General features: G+C 39.6%; 1 protein-coding gene across 3 annotated transcripts; it reads right to left on the bottom strand.

Moving 5' to 3' along the window:
• Window positions 1-168: 168 nt before the first annotated feature.
• Window positions 169-19,578, bottom strand: tbx5a (T-box transcription factor 5a). Of its 3 annotated transcripts, none has more exons than XM_054757043.1 (9): window positions 19,275-19,578; window positions 18,869-19,036; window positions 18,438-18,532; window positions 17,472-17,591; window positions 16,869-17,016; window positions 10,331-10,483; window positions 6,437-6,528; window positions 4,339-4,571; window positions 169-3,843 (listed from the first exon to the last, which is right to left on the bottom strand). In XM_054757043.1, exons 2-9 carry the CDS (start codon window positions 19,013-19,015, stop codon window positions 3,248-3,250), a joined length of 1,584 nt encoding a protein of 527 aa, XP_054613018.1. In that variant the 5' UTR covers window positions 19,016-19,036; window positions 19,275-19,578; the 3' UTR covers window positions 169-3,247. The 3 variants fall into 3 exon arrangements, with proteins under 3 accessions (XP_054613018.1, XP_054613017.1, XP_054613016.1); XM_054757042.1 differs by having other exon boundaries at window positions 169-3,846; XM_054757041.1 differs by having other exon boundaries at window positions 169-3,846; window positions 4,327-4,571.
• Window positions 19,579-20,415: the final 837 nt, after the last annotated feature.

The raw sequence follows: 20,415 nt of genomic DNA on the forward strand, positions 1-20,415 counted from the left end.
GGCATGTTTAAACTACAACTAGATAAATATGGACTGTTGCGACCATTTTTAAAAGCTTTCAAAGGCAAGCGTTTCCCAGAGCACTCTGAGAGGATTCTGAAGTAACAGACAAAAATCAAGGATATAATGTTCAAAATTTATTGCAAGTTTTCTGATATGTACAGGCATATTTACAAAGACATCCTTGTGTGCGTAAATCAATACATACTGCCCGCTGCATAATAATCTCCTGTTTCCTATACGAGTATGATTAGAAAATCCTATACAAAATTACAAATACAAAAAAATGGGCAATAGAAAAATGGAACCATCTATCTTTGATACAAACAAGGTGATAGGTGATAAATAAATACTATTGACAAATAACATTCTACCAACTACAAGCACTGGTAAAAATGACCCAATTGTCCACGTCCTGTGGTCCATGTCCACCTGTGGTGCCCTGCTGCTGTTGCAAGATCATTTATTGAGTTCGCTGAGAGAAATGCCAGTTTGAGGATAATTATGAATAAAAGCTTTTAACGTAAACAGAGCAACATTTTTTTTTTTTTTTTTAGACTGTCCAAGTTTCTGAGCCTGCAAGGGAACACAGTAATGGTCTCAACACCGCAGCACATTTATTGCAATAAACCTACATTTCTGTATACTGCAGTCACATTCATTGCTATTAACTGCTGGATTTCAGTGCATTAAAGGCATAGCTCGGGTTGTTTGACATGAAGTTGTATGACATCAGCATTGTAGTCCAATAACAGCGACTTACCCCCCCACTTGGTCTCCTAAGTCCAGTTCTGGTCAGATTTCCGTGATGAAGAACGTAGTTCCACTTAGTTGCTGGGGACAATTAAGTAAAGACTTTGTCTTCTCAAAACAATATGCGTTCAAAAGATTCATACATTTGCATCACAAAAATGTCCTCTCAAAAAACTCAGACCTTGGCGTTATATATTTGTCTCCCGCCGTATTCCTACGCACTGTCGCCTGTGCGCTCATGTGTATGTGACGAAGACGCTCGCATCCATTTCCGCCACGGAGCGCAGCGGGCATCTTGTTTTCGTACGTGTTCCACAGTTCTTCATGTCAAAAAATCCGAACTATCCCTTTAAGTTTGCAGGACAGCAGAGACATAAACAGGGCAAATATGGCAAACCCGGACAGTGGGCTGGCGCCTCTGTGTTAGACTGGACCCTGGTTTGAAATTGTGGGTATTTGATGGCATTTTGACACAGTCTTCCCTGATGTTGTGTGCGTTATCTACTACTATTTCCTCCCACAAGTTATGTTTGGTTTGGTTTTGACATGTCAGGGTAATTGGAGACTCTAAATTGTCAAATTGTCATGTACAAATTGATCATACTCAATGACTCCTGAGTACGCTTGTATGCGTCACAGCTCTCCATTTTGTTGCATTTTTCTGTTTTCAGTTTTGAGTTCAGTCTGTACAGCACAGATAAATAGATAGATATTATCAGTTTCGCAGTATTATTTCAATGCTTGGGCGTTGGGGGCTGCAAAAACATGTCTGTCTCCCAGTGGGGGCATGACAGAAAATGAATTGAGAACCACTGGTCTATGACATCATCAGTGGTTGACTCTGTAGTTCTTTATTAAAAGAGCTATGCCACAAGTCTCTGCTTTTCTTTTTGATCACAGCTGCATCAGTGGAGCCAAAGAAAGTTGCGAGTGCCAGCATTTTGATGAAGGAGGTGAGAAACACTACTGAATTCCAAAAAATAACTCACAGCAAAACATGAAGGTGGTGTTTGTGTGGATCTCGCTGCTACGTCGCCGTATTTGTCAACAATCAAGTCCGCAATCAAGGTAAAAGTGGCGTTAAATGGTCATTTATCTCGTTCATTCAGCATTTATATGTATTTTTTGAACTGTTTTCTGCATGTAAAACTATGAAAAAGTGTCATTTTTGGGTGTCCGGAAATGGTTAATTAGATTTGCATGATTTCTTATGGGAAAAATGTATTCAGTTGAAGCGTGTTTCAGTCAGGGTCAGACTTTCTGGAACAGATTAATGACACCAACTGAGCTTCCACCGCTTAACGACGCATACAAAGCCCCTGGGTTGACTGTGAATACGGTAGAAATGAGGCTATAAATAATTTGCACTTTTTTCTCAGTTTTGAGAATCACACAGACTGAGCAGTCTTGTTTAAATCTTTCAAATTAAGTTCAGGATCTGAATTTGGGATTTTTAAAAGTTTGTTGCAGACGTTATCTCAGCTCATTTTATTCATCTGTTTTGATAATCGGGTGATTCTATGCAGAATTCCTGTCCCCGGGGTGTGGGGGGCAAGACAGAGAATAATTGAGAACCACTGGCTGACACAAACAAATACTAAATTGGGAAATTATGGACTAAATTCGGTATAGAGCCATAATTTGCTACACTATGCTAGTCAACATTTTTTCACATAAATGTAATGTTATCCTAGCAAACGTTAAGGGCTTTTTTTGTGTGTTACTTGACCAAAAAGTGGTCTGACATACAGAATGGAACAATACTGCTTGGTGGAAAAGGTCATATTTTATCAACTGTGGGATAAAACTGAGACAATTTAAATTGTAGGCAATAATCTATCTAAAAAAAAACAGTAATTTACTGCATTGATCCAACTTCTCAATGGTGGTTGAGCTAAACACCCCAAAGTTAGTGAGTGTTTTGTAGCGTGCACTGAGCTGTGCGAGAAATTTCAAGTCAATCTGACTTATGGGGGTCAACCTTCAGAGTTGAACAGCAGCACTGTAATGTGGTATCTTTGCCAGAAAAATGATAGTCAGGCAGCACATTAGGGGTGCATGTTTTCACACATTTTGATCTTTTCGTGTGCAGCGGTTGAGGAGTCGAGGAGAGAGGAGGGTTAGCTTATACAAGAAATACTGGAATCGGTTGGGATAGTGTTGAATAAATTCACGATAGAGCCCTCATTCGCCTGTGAACTTTTACCACAAAGGAAGTTGGCAGCTTTGAAAAGAAACTGACAACATGGACTCATTGATCACATAAGAAAAGTCCCTCAAGACATGAATATAAAAAGCAATTTGTACAATGTCACTTTCAACCTGGCAGCCTTCCTTTTTGGAGTCTTTTTGGAGTCACTTATAAGTGCAGAGAACGCCGCCGTCCTATTGGTGTCGCTGGACTATACAGATATTAATAGAAACTAAAGATCCTGCCTTTTCTTTTGGCAAGTTCTCTTTACTTCCTTTCCTAAGTGGACCCTTTAAAGCTCCCCTAGCTGTTGTCGTTCCACTCTGGCATGATGCTGACACTATGTACCGTGTGGTACTGATGTGGCGATAGCGTGCGCGGGATGCCGTGTGCGTACAGATACTCGTTCCCCTGAAGGCCGGCTGTCGGCGACTGGATCCCAGCACCAGGACTGCACTGGCGGCCCAAAGTCTGGTGTGTCATGGAACTCTGATACATGGCCGCATGGTGACCGTCGCCCAGCTGGGACGAGGCGTGGCTCCCCACCCCGCCAAGTCTGGACACCAAAGAGCCCGATGTGAAGTGAGCCGAGAAGTGCTGGTAGGGCAGTCGCTCCATGGGCTGCATGGTGGTCACCGAGCAGCTCCCGTAGGGCGACACGCCGGCCCAGGTGTTGCAGCTGATGTCCTCCAAGCTGGGAACAGGCTCGGAACCCTGCGAGGCGGCGGCGTACATGCAGGCCTGCCGTTGGCTGGACTCATTTCGGTAGGGGCCGGGGCCCAGGCCCAGGCTCTGCGCATAACCCACTGGGCGGTAGTAATGGTCGTCCTCGCTGGACGAGCTCTCCAGGTAGGCCTTTTTGTAGCTGTGCTCACCTGAGTGGCAATCGTCCTCCACTGCTGCTGGAATCACAAACACGGATGTCAGAAATCACGCAAATCAGTTTTGCGTCATATATGCTGCAAACGTGTTGCCATGAATACACAAGATAACACGAGTTAGCATGTTACATTAACACATCAACAAAAAATATTGCTGAGATTTTGCTTGGCAATTGATTTCCTTACTGGGAAGGTCAGCAGAATGTTTTAGAAAATCCAAAAAGTAATGAACTGTAACAAGTAGGGAACCCACAAATGTATGAGGTAACTTCTATGGTACTTAATTCAATTCAAATATAAAAATAGTATGCTCAAACCTCTTAAACTAACTCAGAAGTACAGTATAATAAATATTAATTTAGCACAGCAGGTGAATTATTTTAGTGAATTATTAGAGACCCCAGTTTGTCAACATAACATGAAGAGACTCGCGTCTTATATGCTGCAAAGCTTCCTTAGCCATGATACACAAGCTAAACAAAGACATACTTGTCTCTTTACCCTCTGCTGTACCTTTCCTCTTGATGCAGTGGTACTCCTGGCCGTGCTCATGGGGCAACGGATACGAGCCCGACTGGGGCAACATGTCCTGCGAGGTGCTCGTCACGCCGTTGTCACACTGGGAGTACTGGGAACTCAGGGCGCTCGGGGTGGCCAGGCCCTGGACCTCGCCGCTGAAGGGGCTCTGGCTGGAGCCCACTCTTTGACGCACGGTACTGCGAGGTACGACTGGGTAGTCCTTGTTGCTACACAAAAACACAAAACGGCAGTGAAGAATGGATCATAGCTCTGACTTTTTAAATAACACAGCTACCAAAATGCAGTGCATTTAAAACCAGTTTTTCTTTTTTCACAAAAGTAATGCACTGCATTTGAGGTCAAAATCTGCCATATTTTGTGAGATATAAAACATTTTGGGATTTTATGAAGGATTTTTTTCCTTTGCACTGACAAAATTGCACAAGACACAATATATCATTTTCAACATTTGAACTATTGTTTTATTATTTCATTCATTATTTTATTGCATTTGATTGTTTTCTTGTGTAATATGCTCTGGTTATCTTGTACTGTTATCCAGCACTTGACTGTCCACCATTAGAAAGTGTTTGTAATGCAAAAAAGTCAACCTACAGTATATGAAAAGGTGCAATGACTACAAATAATCCAACGCTGGTGTTACTTAGTGCCTCTTTTATACTGAAAGTACCACTAAATTAACAAACATGTTACAAATGTAACTGACCTTTGAGAAATTAGCATAATATTTCCCAGCGTTTTTATTTTTTTAGCAAAGCAGGGGTTTAAATGTTGCATTAACATACTGTGTCAGTGACACATTTTGAGATTTTCGCTTTGTGGTTTATTCCTGACTGTGACTCTCTCCAGAATTTATTGGAAATGTTTTAACAAAAAGTAGTGCACGATAATTAGTAGACAACGCACACATTTAGAGAAATAGTAACCCCTGAATCTAAAAGGATGGCAAAAATACATTAAGCATATCAATATAGTATTTTTGGTGCATTATTAGAGCTCCTAATTTGTTTTGTGACAAGAATCTCCATAATTTTGGGGAAAGCATTTTGGTGCTAACAACAAAGCACCTAAAAACTGTTGTATTACACATGAAATGCTGTCGTACCACCTTATGTGAGTGTTTATGTTGTACATGGGATAGTTTTAGATCCAAATGCACAGCCTCCATCAGTCATTCAATCATTTTGTGAGCCCCTTTCAAGTATCAAGCTTCCTGACGGATTGTGTGGTCTGGACCCTGATCAAACCTTAAGTTGAAATAGAGATGAAAACCATTTCCAATCAAATGGTCTGCTTCACTTTCATGCTAGAGTGTTGTGTCAAAAAAAAAAAAAGTACTGCAATCCAGCCTCTGAATTCACATATTGTTTTCTACAGATCTGGACTCATATTTTATGTGGCTCTGTATAAATGTTATGCAAAGGGACGGAACGCCACTCCATTTTTTTTTCAGATTGGCTGACCCATGATGTCTGTATTAGCTGCAGCAGGGGGGGACGGCGGTAAGGGGGGGAGAGGGAGTAGGGCCTTAAGTTACAAAACCAGATTTTATCCTTTGAAGTAGTGTTTGGCACACACTCCATCTTTCATGCTGGCTGAATAATATGCAAATATGGACAGTTGTGTCAATATAGATGTCCTTGCACCAGCTTAATCACAGCAACCCGATGCTCACAACAGGCTTGTGTTAGAAGGAAGCGAGCGGGATGTTGGTAATCACGCTGGTGTATTGTTTCATTTGACATTTAAAGAAGCCACAGATGGATTGAAGTGATGAAGTGATGAAAAGCTAGTCAAAATAAAACATCTGACAATAATGCTTAGTTTTGTTTGACATTGTCAGAGAAGCATTCATTTAACAGCGTATTTTTCTTGGTTGTATTATTTAGCTATATTCATATTGGAAACTGTATGCTGCAGTGCAGTTGCGTACCATTGCACATGCACACGACAACCATAATAATACACATCTTTTATAATGTAATGCTCACTGACTGTGGCATTCATTTTGACAAGATGGTGCAGGTGTACCTAATAAAATAGTCCGTGTATCACAATAAAAGACACCCACCTTTGCATTCTGGACATGCGATGGAGCTCCATATCATCACTTCCCCGAAAGCCTTTAGCAAATGGGTTGTTCTCAATTTTAAGTTGGGTTATCTAAAAAAAAAAAAAAAAAAAAAAAAACATTTAATCACTTTTTCTATGCAATTTCCCCATTAACGCCATACCTTTCAGTAAAAATGAGTTACAATAAGACATCTGCTCACATTATCACTGATATTATATAGCTCACTGATATGATTTTTTTATTTTATCAAAATTCCCTCAAAAGGTTGAAGACCATCGCTGCGGTGTCGAGTTGGTGGTTTCTAGCAGATAATTAGCAGTTTCCACTTTTTCCTGGCCAGACTGGAGGTTTGTCTGCATCGTGGCTGACACCTTCACCAAACCTCGTAAAAAATAAAAATAAAAATCCCTGTACACACTTTTTCAGCTTAGAAGTTACATTGGGCACACCTGTATCTATGACAGCCATATTATTTTTAAGAAATATAATGCTTGTAGTATTAATGCAGCAATACCATTGTGGTTTGCAATTACTGTCAAACAATTGAGAGGCGTTTCTGACATTTTGGTAACTTATTTAACCACTTGAGAGGCCCTCAGTATGGATGCAGTAACGTTCTACACCACTAAAAACCACAATAATAAGGACAACAAATGCTACAAAATATGTTGGTTTTTTTTCACTTAAGTAAGAATTTATCCCATAATAAATAAGAACATGCAACCACGGATAGCATATTGTCATTTCACATAGCTTTTGAATTTAGGCTCCAGCATACCCCCGCCACGTACAGGTACATGCAGTTAGCATCTTATGGTGGATTTATGTTGGAACATACAAATAGACTACTTGTAAGTGTAATTCTATGAGACTACATTCTCTTCTGGACGAGAAAGATAATGCTAATCTTTAGGGTTCAGCATACATATTGTTGTCGTGATCAGTGTACTTCCAAAATGTTGGATGTATATCATCAAGGAGAGGAACTACGTGAGTCACAATCAGACTGATTAAGGATGCTTCTTCAGGCACCATAAACTTAAACACTTATGTTGAGTTTTTTGGCAACTTTTGTCACATCTTTTTTCTCTTTCCCGAACAGAACAGAAGTATAGCTATCTGCTACATCTGCTGGTTGTCTGCCTTGGCGACCTGAGGACATTTGTATGCAGCTCACTGTAAGTACTGTGACTATGAGTCCATACAAAGTAACTCTTTCTACACTAGCGCCACACTTAGGTGTTCAACTAGTCATGTTGCTCTTGTGTTGGATGATAATACAGTTTGTGACAAAGGTGAGTGCACCCTCACATTTCAGCAAATATTTGCTTATATCCTTCACGGGACAACACTGAGGAAATGACACTTTTATACAATGTAGTGATTGGACAGCTTATATAGTGTAAATTTGCTGTCACAGAAAGTTCAACATGGCACCTCATGGCAAAGAACTCTCTGAAGATTCCAAACAAAGAATTGTTGCTCTACATAAAGATGTTCAAGGCTTTGAGAAGATTGCTGCACCATGGTGGCCAGCACCATACAGCGCTTTAACAGGAGATAGTCATTTTACACTGTTACACAAGTTGTGCACTGACTGCTTTACATGATATATGATTATGTTATGATTATTGTTGTCCCATGAAAAGACATGATGAAATATTTGCGAGGGGTGTACTGCCTTTTGTGAGGCACTGTGAGTTTATAAAGACACACACTGCAAACAATAGCAAAAAATGAATACTCATTTTCTTCAGGCAGCCCTTTTGTTCTGACGCTCTCAATCCGGACTAGGGAACTTAAGTACACCTTTGAAGTTTTTCAAAAGTTGTTGCTTGAACTTGATGGACTGAAAATCAGCGCAAAAATAATGACTTTCTAGAATAGTATTGTTTAAACTGTGACTCAATTTTGGTGCTTTTTCCAACGAAGCACCTGCAAAACTGTTATGGGTAATGCTACGTGTGACAGCTGCTTTTCATGTACATTTTTGAAGCGTCAATTGTATCTGTGTAATTTGTAGAGTGACGCAGATGCTTATTACATTTGGCACATAAGTGCATTTCATTTTAAAAATAATAATTTTCAATAACATAGAAAAGCTTTTAAGAGCAATAAACTTGAAAAAAGTGATTGAAATGTCCAATTATTAAGCCCATGCAAGTTAACAAAAAAAGATCATTCTTTCAACTCATTTTAGATTGTCCGTTGAATGTAAAAATATTGGTGCAAATTGTAGCGTTATTTATTTTCTCTGAGGCAGTGTGTTATTTTTTAGAATTGCTAAAGCACAAATATGGCTTTAAAAATGGTCATTTCATTCCTAAAATAGCAAATAATCTGCATAAATACATCTCATTGGTGGGGCTACAAAGTATTTTGTAAAAAAAAACAAAAACAATTTGAGATAGATTAAGACAAACATCAAAGTCCAACACGCATTTTACAAGCGGTATCTGCGATATTTTTCCAGATGCTGCACTTTCCCCGTCACAAAAGTTCCTTGTTTAGTAATAACGAATCCAACTTTGACCTCCCCTCCTCTTTAAAACAAGCTGGAAATGGGGAGTTTTTAATTACATCTGCATACTTGTGAGCACTTTCATTAGCTGTGAGGCTTGCAGGTGAAGTGGACACATGGCAGCCTGCACCACATGACTCATTACTATTAGTGCTGTGGCAGATGTTGTTGGCCTGTGTGATTATTAGACCTGGGTATCAGAATACTCACGCTTAGGGGGAGGAAAAAAATTAGCCGTGGGGGTTACAGTCTGCATGATCCCCCCCCCCCCACCCCACCATCAGCCCAATAACATGTTAGAAAAATAATGAATGGGTTCTACCGAATGCTGCTTCCTGTTCCCGAAGAAGTAAGACGGCTGCTGATTGGCTGCAGACACATTATGAGCCCCACAGTAAAAACACATATACGCCCACATGCTTAAAATGAGCTATAACAGACGCGCTTTACACATATTTGTGCATTTTTTCCCCCGCATTCACATATTTGAGCAAGATAAATAAATAAGCACTGGGCTGCACGCAATCCAGCAAAAAAAAAAAAAAAAAGTCGAGCGGTAATTCAAACTGTTAATAATGTAAATACGTAATCAAATATTTATCTCGTGCAAAATAACAACGAGCGCTTAACTGATGTTGCACAAGTTTTAGGTCCGCTTGCATTTTCATACATTGTGCGCATTTTCCGAATTTAAAAACTAAAAGAAAATATACTACAAAATGTACTAATAATGCATTATTAGTTTAATTGAAAATATATATTGAATTCTTGCTGCGCAACAATAAGTCGAACATGTCAACTATTTCATGCATTTTCTAACATTTGCTGAGTTCAAAACACGTCAAGCGAATGATCCTTCAGTAAATTATAGAATAATCATAAGAAAAATATTGCCTTATTAGCTGTTTTTTCCACGTGTTAGTGACTTCATAACTGAATGTAAAACTAACACATTCATTAGAATAATACAAAAAATATTGCATTATTTCCCGATTTCGTTCAGTGACTTCTTAAATTAACTAAAATTGCAACAAACCCCCTTTAACGTTGCACTGTAATCATTCACAAGTCAAATTCAAATGTCAAGCAAATGGCAAATTATTCATCGAGAAACACAAAAAATATTAGCTGGTTTCTCTCACTTATTAGTGACTTCTTGTGCAAAATCGATCATATCAATTGCTAACATGTTTAACATATGCAGGTCAAAGCCATTTTTCCGCTATGTCCTTGTTAAAGGAATTTTCCAGTCACCCTATTAAAATTAAATTAAAAATACGCTTGCCTTTGCACAAGGCACGCTAAAATCGAAAAAGAAGGACCCCCAAAAAGCGGGTCGCTTTGGTGGTGGCGGGCTCGGTAGGACTCACCTTGTGGTTCTGGTAGGACGTGACGGCGATGAAGGCCGTTTCGGGGAAGACGTGTGTGCAGAAGGCCGTGTTCTTGGAGCCAAAGCCGTTGTTTTCATCCGCTTTTACAATGTGGATCCTGGGCTGGTACTTGTGCATAGAGTTCAAGATGATCTGAAGAACCAGAAGCGACGTTCAATAAAAACGCACTGCACGTTAAAAGATGTGGAAAATGTAGACCGTAGAAAAATACATTAATTAAATAGAAAGTCTGGGTGAGATCAATTGAGTTGGTCATTTAAAGCATAAACCAAGACTGAATCATTAACTTATGTAACTATTTAGTGAGTTAATACATAAGCTTCCATTAGATTTTCTCACATTTTACCAAAATAAACAACAACTAGAAGTCCAATTTGGTTAAGCAGCAAAATATCTGAGTCAAAACCTGATTTAAAAAGGAATACACATGGATAATTTTTATCAAATGTTGTTAGTCAATTTTCAACTATGACTCTATAAACATACATGGACATCTTTCTAACCGTGTCAATCAAAGTGAGCATTATTCCCTTATTACCTTTGTTATATGTAGGCTATAGCGGGGTTAGGGCACCTATGGCTCGGGAGCCATAGGTGGCTCTTTTGACGACTGGCTCTGGCTCTCAGACATTTCTTACTACCACAAAATTGATTTGTTTTCTTTTTTTTTTTTGCTGACATTTGAAAGTTATTGTTGTTATTATTCATCTGTCTATTTTCAAGCGCAATGCAGGTGGACAGAGCCAACGCCAGCTGTCCTTCTCATGTATTTCAGGTGTTTAAAAATATGATATGGCTCTCACGGAAATACAATAAAATATATGGCTTTCATGGCTCTCATAGCCAAAAAGGTTCCCGACCCCTGGGCTATAGGTGTATATGTAGAGCCCATTGATGTGCGTGCAAGCTGTGACCCAGGGGCTATAATGAGGTGGCCGTTCAATGTCAATGCTAGAAAATGTCTCCATAAATAAATAGTTCCGATTCTGTGAATGACTAAATCCACACAGAATGTATTTTTGCATTTACACACATCCAGTGTGCATATAGGAGAAGTTGCAGGGTGTAGGCCTTGCTGTGTGTTTATGTTTGAGTGGCAGTCAGGGAGTTTGGTCTCTGATGTGGCTTGGACTGGAAAGCAAAAAGGGGCAAACATCTTGAGAGGCACAAGTGATCCCTCACTATCATTAACTACCAGGGGAGTCAAAGTGGGGGGAGGAATAACCGGAATGGTGCACCAGGGCTCCGAGCACTGGGGGGGGGGAGTCCTGGCTTTTGTAAAGTTTTGAGGTTTTTTAAAAAATTTTATTTAAATATGTCAGTTATAGAAAAAAGCTACAACGTCCTAAATGTTAAGATCAAATAAATGCTGTTGTGAACATTCCATAATAAGTTTGCTTTAATTGACTTAAGACTGTCTGAGACTAGCGTGACCCACCTTGCAAAAATGCTAAATGGTTGATTCCACCTGGTAGGACTGTGAAGTAAAGGGGGTTTATGAGTTGCTATTGCCGCTTATTGCTAAACGACGTGCTCTGAGCATACCCCCCGAAAAGAAAAGAATCAGGCTGCCAGAAGAGAACGCCGACAGGAGAAGGAAAGAAAGCTCAATGCAGGCAAATTTTTTTCAAAGAAAGGTTAGTTCAGCCCAAATGTTAAAGCACATGGTGGCTGATGAAACGCCATGGTTTTAATCAGACCTCCCAAGTTTAATGAAAATTCGGAGTGAGGGTGTGTGTGTGTGAGTGGCGAGGAGCTGCTAACATTAGCCTCTGCCGCTGTTTGCTGTCACATTGTCTTTTCTTCTATTGTTGATAGATGCGGAGTTGTGACAATGACACCTGTTTATCTTTCTTTTGACAGTAAAACCCGGCTGACTGCTGAGTCTATTATTGTACAATAGCCTGAAGGAAATTATGAGAAGGAAATGATAACAGTCGTGTTCTTGTCTACTTTGGGGGTCATTAATAGACCGGCCTTTTCTTATCCAGTACAGTAAGCTCAGACTTAAAGCACAATTCACAAACCACAGTACAGCAATTCAGGACAGACTACAGTGTGTGTACGGGGGGCGGCGGGGATGGGGGTGGTCGTTCGGAGGGCCTATGTATGAGTGCCCAGGATTTGGTGCTACGCCCCTTAACTACTATCATTGAGGCATCAGGAGCAGAGGTCTGAACCCACAGTGGGTGGTCTTGTGGAAACACACCCCACGTCCATCCACACTGGACTGGACATAAGAAAGCCACACCGAGAGGACCATCCTAGTTTCCCGGGCGTGAAATGTGCATTTATCAGTGACATCTAAATCCATGCAGTGTGCTGGTGGATGGTGGACTTGCTGCGGTTTGCTCGGTCCCAAATCTTTGCAGACCTCACATTAGCGGAATGCATGCACAGGAAGAGGGCTTTAAAAAGCTTAGAAGCAGGAAGTGGGTTAAATATATCACCACCTTTTTAAAGCAACAGCATGTACAAATCTAGAAATGCAGTCTCATGCAGTTTCATGTCTTATTGGTGGACGGTGCAGTGAGACGTTTTTAAAATATGTACATTTTCAAACTAAACTAACAAGGCGACATTGTGATCTGGCTGTTTTATATTTACATATTTTACAACAGTTAGAAATATAAGTCTGTTATTAAGTGTTAATATGGTTATGTTGGTTCATTATTGGATTGTAGTTTATTTATTGTGCTTGTTTATTATATATATATTTTTAACAATCAAAATATTATGTTTTATTTATTTATTTATCTAGTTTTTGCAGAATATATATATTCTACAAAAACGGTTTTACACTGCATACACTACACAGCATACACTGCATACATATACTGTATTCTCAGGGCATTGATCGCGACTGGACTGGCGATCGATTGAATGTCTTGAGAATACAGTGACCCGGATGAATGAGAATAGTCAGCAGAGTAAAACTGACCTGCCTCATCCCAGCTCACGTTCCCAATAGTGGGTGAACAAATCAGCGCTTGACGCTAAACAAGGCTAAATCGATATATCTATGTATTTTAATTTATATATTTGTTTTAAGTTGTTTTATTAACTGTTTAATAAGATTATACTTGATTATCAGTCCACTATTACTAGATTTGTCATTGTTGTGTCTTTTCTGGGAAATGACTTTCTTCAGGTTTCTGATTGGCTAAAATGGCCTAAAGGATTGGGTTTATGGTGCCACTTGTTGCCAGGCATTCACCTTCAAAGTTAATTACACCTGTCAACCATCGGGGGAGCCCGAGTGATGGCCGCATCTTGACGTGACGTTTTCTTCTCCAGGGTCACTAACTTTATTGACAAAGTACATGGCTGCCACACACAAATGTCCATTTTCTGCCCTTTGCCTAAAACTACTGCGCCATGAAATGCAATCAAGTCCAACTATAGAAACACATAATGGAGCACTATTATAGCCGTCTATGGCCTCCATGGTTCAGTCGGCCCCAAAGACAGGCTTGTGGAGGCTTGTGGGGTCATGTGGTGTCTGGGCCGTGCAGATGCTGGAGGGTCAGGACTGCTTGTGTGTCAGTGAAAGGCAGGTACAAAAACAAGCCCTTGAGATAACAGATAGGCCCGAATACCAGCGGGAGTGAAAGGGGGGCAGGGAGAGGCTAAGAGAAAAGGGGGATGTTTTTATATTTAAATTTTGAAAAAGCAAGCTGTTTCCTCAGAAGACTATATGTGGTCCATTTTTACAATTAAAGCCATAAAAGAAAGTTAAGCTGAGAGGACGCCATGCAGGCCTCTGGAAGTCGTCACTTAGCACGAAAGAGAGAGAGAAAGAGGCCGGGAGAGGCGACATGCTTGTGGGAATCACTTTGGAGTTACATAAGGAAAGTTTTAGGCCAGGTTTGGCAGAAAGGAGACAGATCGGGAAGGTTCAAATGAGTTCAAAAACAACATGTGGTCCAATTTAGTTTCACGAGAGAGCAAAACAGACTTGTATGGTATTTTTTGTAGAAGGTTTTGTTGGTGTTACCTTCACTTATGGTTATCTTGCTATCTGTCTGTGTTTGTTAGCAGTATAAATCAAAGAGAACGCAGATTTGGTTTCAATCTGGTGTGAAACTGACTAATTGATAGGTTTTTGATTCACATAAATTATGATGATGTATGCTCATCATGGCTTTGACCATGATCTGGATTCATATCTAAAGAGTTGAGAACAGATTTGAAGTTGACTTATTAACTTTTGATTCACAATATTCCTATATGCTGTAACTCAGTTTGGATTGAGTTTTGATCCTGATCTTATTCCATATGAAAAGTATTGAGAGCAGATTTGGTGTGAAACTGACTGATCGACTTTTGATTTACATTATTTTCCATATCATCCAACTTAAGACATTTGATCGTCAAGGTTTTTTAATCCTTATCTGGATTCATATAAAAGTGTTGAGAGCAGATTTGGATTGAATTTGGTGTGAAGCAGACTAATTGGTTAACTTTTGATTTGCATTATTTCCAAATAATGCAACAAAATATGTTTGCTTATCATGTTTTTTTTAATCATGATCTGCATTCATACCAGAAGTGTTGAGAGCAGATTTGGATTCAAGTTGGTGTGAAACTGACTACGTGATGAACTTTTGATTTACATTATTTCAATATAATGCAACTTAATGTCATTTTTAAAAATCATGATCTGGATTTATATGAAACGTGTTGAGAGCAGATTTGGACTTCTGATTTGCAACTTCTGATTTCCCATTATTTTCATATACTGTAACTCCATATGTTTGATCATCTTGGTTTTGATTGTGATCTGGATTCATATCTAAAATGTTGAGAGGAGATTTGGATTCAATTGGGTGCGAGGGTTTTGCTTATGATTCCTGATAGTAATTCTTTTCCACATGCCTCAAACTGGCGTAAAAAAGTTTGATTGAAAGTGATTTGAAGATTTGGTATGACATACAAACTGATTCCAGAAGGAGGGTCCCTGCGGTGCATTTTGGACACCCATCATAATACTAATGGTTTATTTGTTTCGAACATTAACAAGTTACATTTAAGGAACATGATGTTTTACATGTTCACAATTCATCATGGCTGAAAAGTTTAAAGTGTATTACTTTGCTTCCCTAATTGAGAAATATGAAAATGAAACAACAGTCCTTGCTGCATGCAATCAATAATAAGAAAGAGTCATTGCAGTGTAGATGTTGTATTACACACTGCCTCGGTGACTCATTGGATTAAGACGCTAAGCTTCATTGTTTCCTCGCGGCTTTGCAATAATCCTCAATGAGATCTGTGCCACTTGCCATTGCAAAAAAAAAAAAAAAAAAAAAAAAAAAAGCAAACCCTAATTGGTAGCCATCTACACCATGCTGCAACTCTCCGCTTTATAGTCATTCCAAATATTCCATCCAGCTGCACCAACATAACCCATGGAAACATATTTCCGGCCATGCTGCATGTCATTTATGAATCCCGGAGGCCCAAGCCAGCCATGCAGGAACCAAAAAAACAAATCTCCATCCCCAAACATTTACAACACTGCTCACATTCCATCTGAGGTGCTATGTGGATGTGTGGCAGCTCACTTTTTTTGACAGAACATCAAACTTTTCATTTTATTTTATGATGAAATATAATGCGATCGTCATTACGACACAAGGGCATGACCTTTTGCTCATCGAGTTTTATCGAGTGTCGGCATTTCTGTCGTGCAGTGTAGGCATGCAGCTATTTGTATATAGCCCCATTACTGTTGTCCCCTTAATGAGTGGCTGCAAAACATCACTATAAGCTTTGATGCCTCTCGTTAGCGTTGGAGACACATTGATGAAGTAAGCGTGTGTGTGCGTGTGTGTAAAAGACAGGAATCGCAGCTGTTTAAGGGCCAGTTAGTTATTAGTGTAGATTAGAATAATGACTTTCTTAGGAAATGGGTAACAGGCCCACTTATTGAAAAAAGTTTCCTCTTTGTAATGCTAGTAGACTTCAATTAAAGTCCATTTAGTGACAAAACTTGGTGATGAAGAATTTCCAGAATTTGTTAATTAGGTTTAGTTTGGGGAAAAAAGTATGTAAGCCTCCTAACTGATGAAGCCATCTTCTGCTTTGTTAATCAAAATGCCTCCCCGCTCCCCAAGAATTCAATTAAATACCCTGTATTCTTCAATTTAAATTAAACATTCATTCATGAGGATACTGTCAGGGTTTAGAAAAATATATTATAACTCTAAATACGTTTTTTAAAAATGTGATCTTAAGTGATCAATATATACTGCTATAATATACAGTATATAATATTTTAAAAAGTGGTATCTTTATAGTGAAACAAGAACTTCATGCATGAGGCAGTGAGGTAATAGCAATTGGAAATAAAATCTATAAAAAAATATATATATATATTCAATATATATTTAAATAATATATTTAAAATACGCATGTGAGGCCCCAAACATCAATTTCCGGTTCGGATATGACAATATAGATATAGGCGACTGTGTATATATACATAAATATATGTATTGGCCTAGGCACCTACGTGTCCGAACGGGTCCAGGTGGTTGTTGGTCAGCTTGAGCTTCTGGAAGGAGACCAGCTGCCGCATCCAGTGCGCCCCTGTGGCCGGAGAATCCGGGTGCACGTAGAGCCTGCCGGGCATGGCGGGCTCGGCCTTCCCGGTCACAGACCTGGAGGGACACAGTCACACAGTTACACACATACAGTACAGTTACGCACAAAAAATAACTTGTAAAATAATTGTACATATGTATGTTATAATTCAAATATACGTTAAAAATAGAGTACATTAAATACAAATATACACAAATAAAATAATTGTACTGCTCAACTCTGGTCACCATATTGTAGCGTGACAGAAAAAAGTATTTACATTATGTTTAAATTGTGTGCACAATAAGGACGTGTGGTTCTTCTTTCTTTTTTTTTTTAGTACTACTCAAGATGTGGTTAGTAAATCCAAATAGTAAATACTAATCCAACACCAAACAAATAAGAAGCCACTAAAAATAATTTTCCCTATATGGTTCTTATGACATTAACGTAACATTACCATTAGGCCTATATGTCTTTTTTAGTCAAATGTGCATAATGCAATCAATATATTTGACTGTTCTATGCATACCATTTATTATCAGCAAACTTGTACCGATGGTCATCTGCAGGGACAACATCCATCAAGAGGATATATTTGGTTTTGGGGTTCAGGCCAGTCACTTTCACTTTAAAACTTGGGAACATTCGCCTAAATAGAGGGAAAAAGTAATTAAAGATCACACAGACATTTGCCAGCAAATTTAACTGTGCATTTTAGTCAAAGTATTACGGTATATCATCACTTAATATGGGTTAAGTAAACACGTGTAAGGGAGTACTTAAGTATTTATAGCATTTGCGCATGTGCGCAGTTGCAGAAAATACAAATGCAGGTGTTGAATTATAAATGTTTATCGTGAATAATACAGGCCGGTGAGCCGCGAGGCACTTCATCATCACCGAGCAAGTCTGCCACCCGGCACCGCAATGTGGGGGCAACCTGTAGAATTGAGCGTGTGCACAACAGGTTGTCGGCTGAGAATGCGTCTTGCTGGTGCAACAATACTTAGATGGTTCATTTTATCCCGCCCCCCCCCCAAAAAAAAACTTTTCATCCATATTTTCAAAGCATCTGTTTTGCTAAAGTTGAATATTAATATGCTTTCTCGAAAAATGTAGTTCAGTTCACGTTTTCGTTTGTAATTTATGTTTTTATTGTAATGTTTAACACACGACCGTCGCGTGCAACAGGCTGACAGAAAGTATTAAATGTCTTAAATCAGAGCAATCAGAATGGCTCACAGTATAATATCCACTTTAAAAGGCACCCTTGCACACGCTAATAAGATGTGATACAAGAGCTCCATCAACAAGTGTGGACAATAATTACGAACATACACGGATTGTGTTAGTGTGGAGTCTGTAGCTTCACCAAAATATTAGAAACCATTGCAAACCACAATAATATTAAACACGACACTGCATACTTATTTCCAATCACCGTCTCTCTCGTGCAAGTGTACCTGATAAAGTTAGTATGGGTGTATGTCCTCACCTCCCAGCTTTGGTGATGATCATCTCGGTGCCCACCTCGTGGAATTTCACCCAGAGTTCCCTTTCATGCAGGTAGACTTTTATACCTTCCATGCCCTTCAAAATAAAACATAATAAGCTGTACAATATGTATTTTGTAGCGCAGTTGTAGGCTTTTTGGGGGGTTACTAAATTAATGCCTTAGCAGAAACACCTCCAAAAAATGTCACAATACGTATAACCTTTCTGCACTTTTTAAAGTACAGTATTAATGTATTTAAGATGGCAAAACAAGGCACATAGCCTACAGGTTGTTTTGTTGTAAATTGGTCAAATTCAGTTACGATACACAGATACACACACATGTGTAATTATATATATAATATATATATATATATATATTAAAAGATGATTATTTTTAAAGATTTTTCTGTATTCACATGCAATACTAACCTGCTGGATGTAGGTCGTCTGCGAGGAAGGCGACTTGCCCGACGTCACGTTGGCTTTCTCGGCTTTCCCCTCGCTCGGAACCTCCCTAGAATCAGAACCACGGGGAGAGGACGTTTGCAGGCCAAAAGTCTCCTCCGGCTCCGCCATGACTGGAGACTCTCAGAACCGCTGCAAAGACCACCGCCACCAAAAAAATGAGATGTATATGTCAGCACTTGCACTGCAACAACGATAAAAGTCTTATTTTGAAAGGTAAGGCACATAACGGTCCACATACGTGACAACTATAGGTTATTCCCCACTATTTTAACTCCAATAACTGCATTAGTGATTAAAAAGATGATCATGTATATGACTTCGCCACATAGCTTAACGAATGCATAAAAACACGCATAGTGTATCTTACCCCAATTTAAAAAAATAACCAAACAACCACGACGACTTCCTCTTGATTCCTCGCTAAAAAAAAAAAGCTCAAATAATCCAAACGAGCCTGCAGCTTCTGCTAGATACCTCCATGAAATCTTCTTTTGTTCTCCTATAGATATACTTCCAGACAGACAGCGACTCCGGGTGGACCTTGTGTCCAATGAGAAGGCTTTGCTGCACGGCTACAGGGAGCTGCCCGGTACCTGGTGGTGCTGCTGGTGGTGCATTTTAGGGCTGGTGGCGCTCTAGTGAGCCGGGGCGGCGGGTTGCATCGAGCTGCATTGGCTGCGTTGGGCTGAGTCCCCCGGGAGCAGGTCGGTCACCTCCTTCTTTGCTTCTCTCCCCTTCCTTCACTCGCGCTCTCTCTCTCTCTCTCTCTCTCTCTCCACACTCCTCCAATGAGCATCAACCAGCAAGCCTGCGAAGCGGAAGTTGCATCCTCTATACGTAGACTGGGAGGGGTTAAAAGGGGGGATGCTGCATCGGTGGAGGCAGAAATAGCAAATAGATAGTTAGATAGAGAGATAGACGTGAATTTCAAATGGGCAGTTCATTAGGTACACCTACCTGCACACACCAATAACATTCAATAAGTATTCATTTCTAATAATTGCTGTGGTCTGCATTGCATCATATTCAATTTGTTTCTAATATTTTGCCTCCTTTCAGCTAGGTTGTTATTGGTTGTGGCCAGTGTAGCATATCATTCTAGTAAATATGTTATCTCCAGGCTGCTGTTTTTACTATTTTTTAACTCCACAGTTTGTGCCCTTGCAATATATATATATATATATATATATATATATATACAGGCTATATTATTTAATCAATGCAATGTAGTTGTTGATGAAAAACGGAAGTCCTGCTCAAGTTCGTTTGAAATTCTGCAGCTCCACCTTGAGACTTTGAAAACGTCACTAAGCCCCTAAAGGATTCTGCAAACGTTGCATCCACATTAAAACCTGACATCCCGGGTTTGGGGGGGGGGGGGTATTTCAGAACTTATTCCTAGGGAAAAGGACCCGCGTTTGAATCGCCTTTCCATTTTAAATGAAACTTGTACTTTCTACTTTCTTTCCAAGGCGATATTCACTGCAGTTTACTCGACAGCTTACTGG

This window comes from Dunckerocampus dactyliophorus, chromosome 17 (assembly GCF_027744805.1).
Source record: "Dunckerocampus dactyliophorus isolate RoL2022-P2 chromosome 17, RoL_Ddac_1.1, whole genome shotgun sequence".
Taxonomy (NCBI): Eukaryota; Metazoa; Chordata; class Actinopteri; order Syngnathiformes; family Syngnathidae; genus Dunckerocampus; species Dunckerocampus dactyliophorus.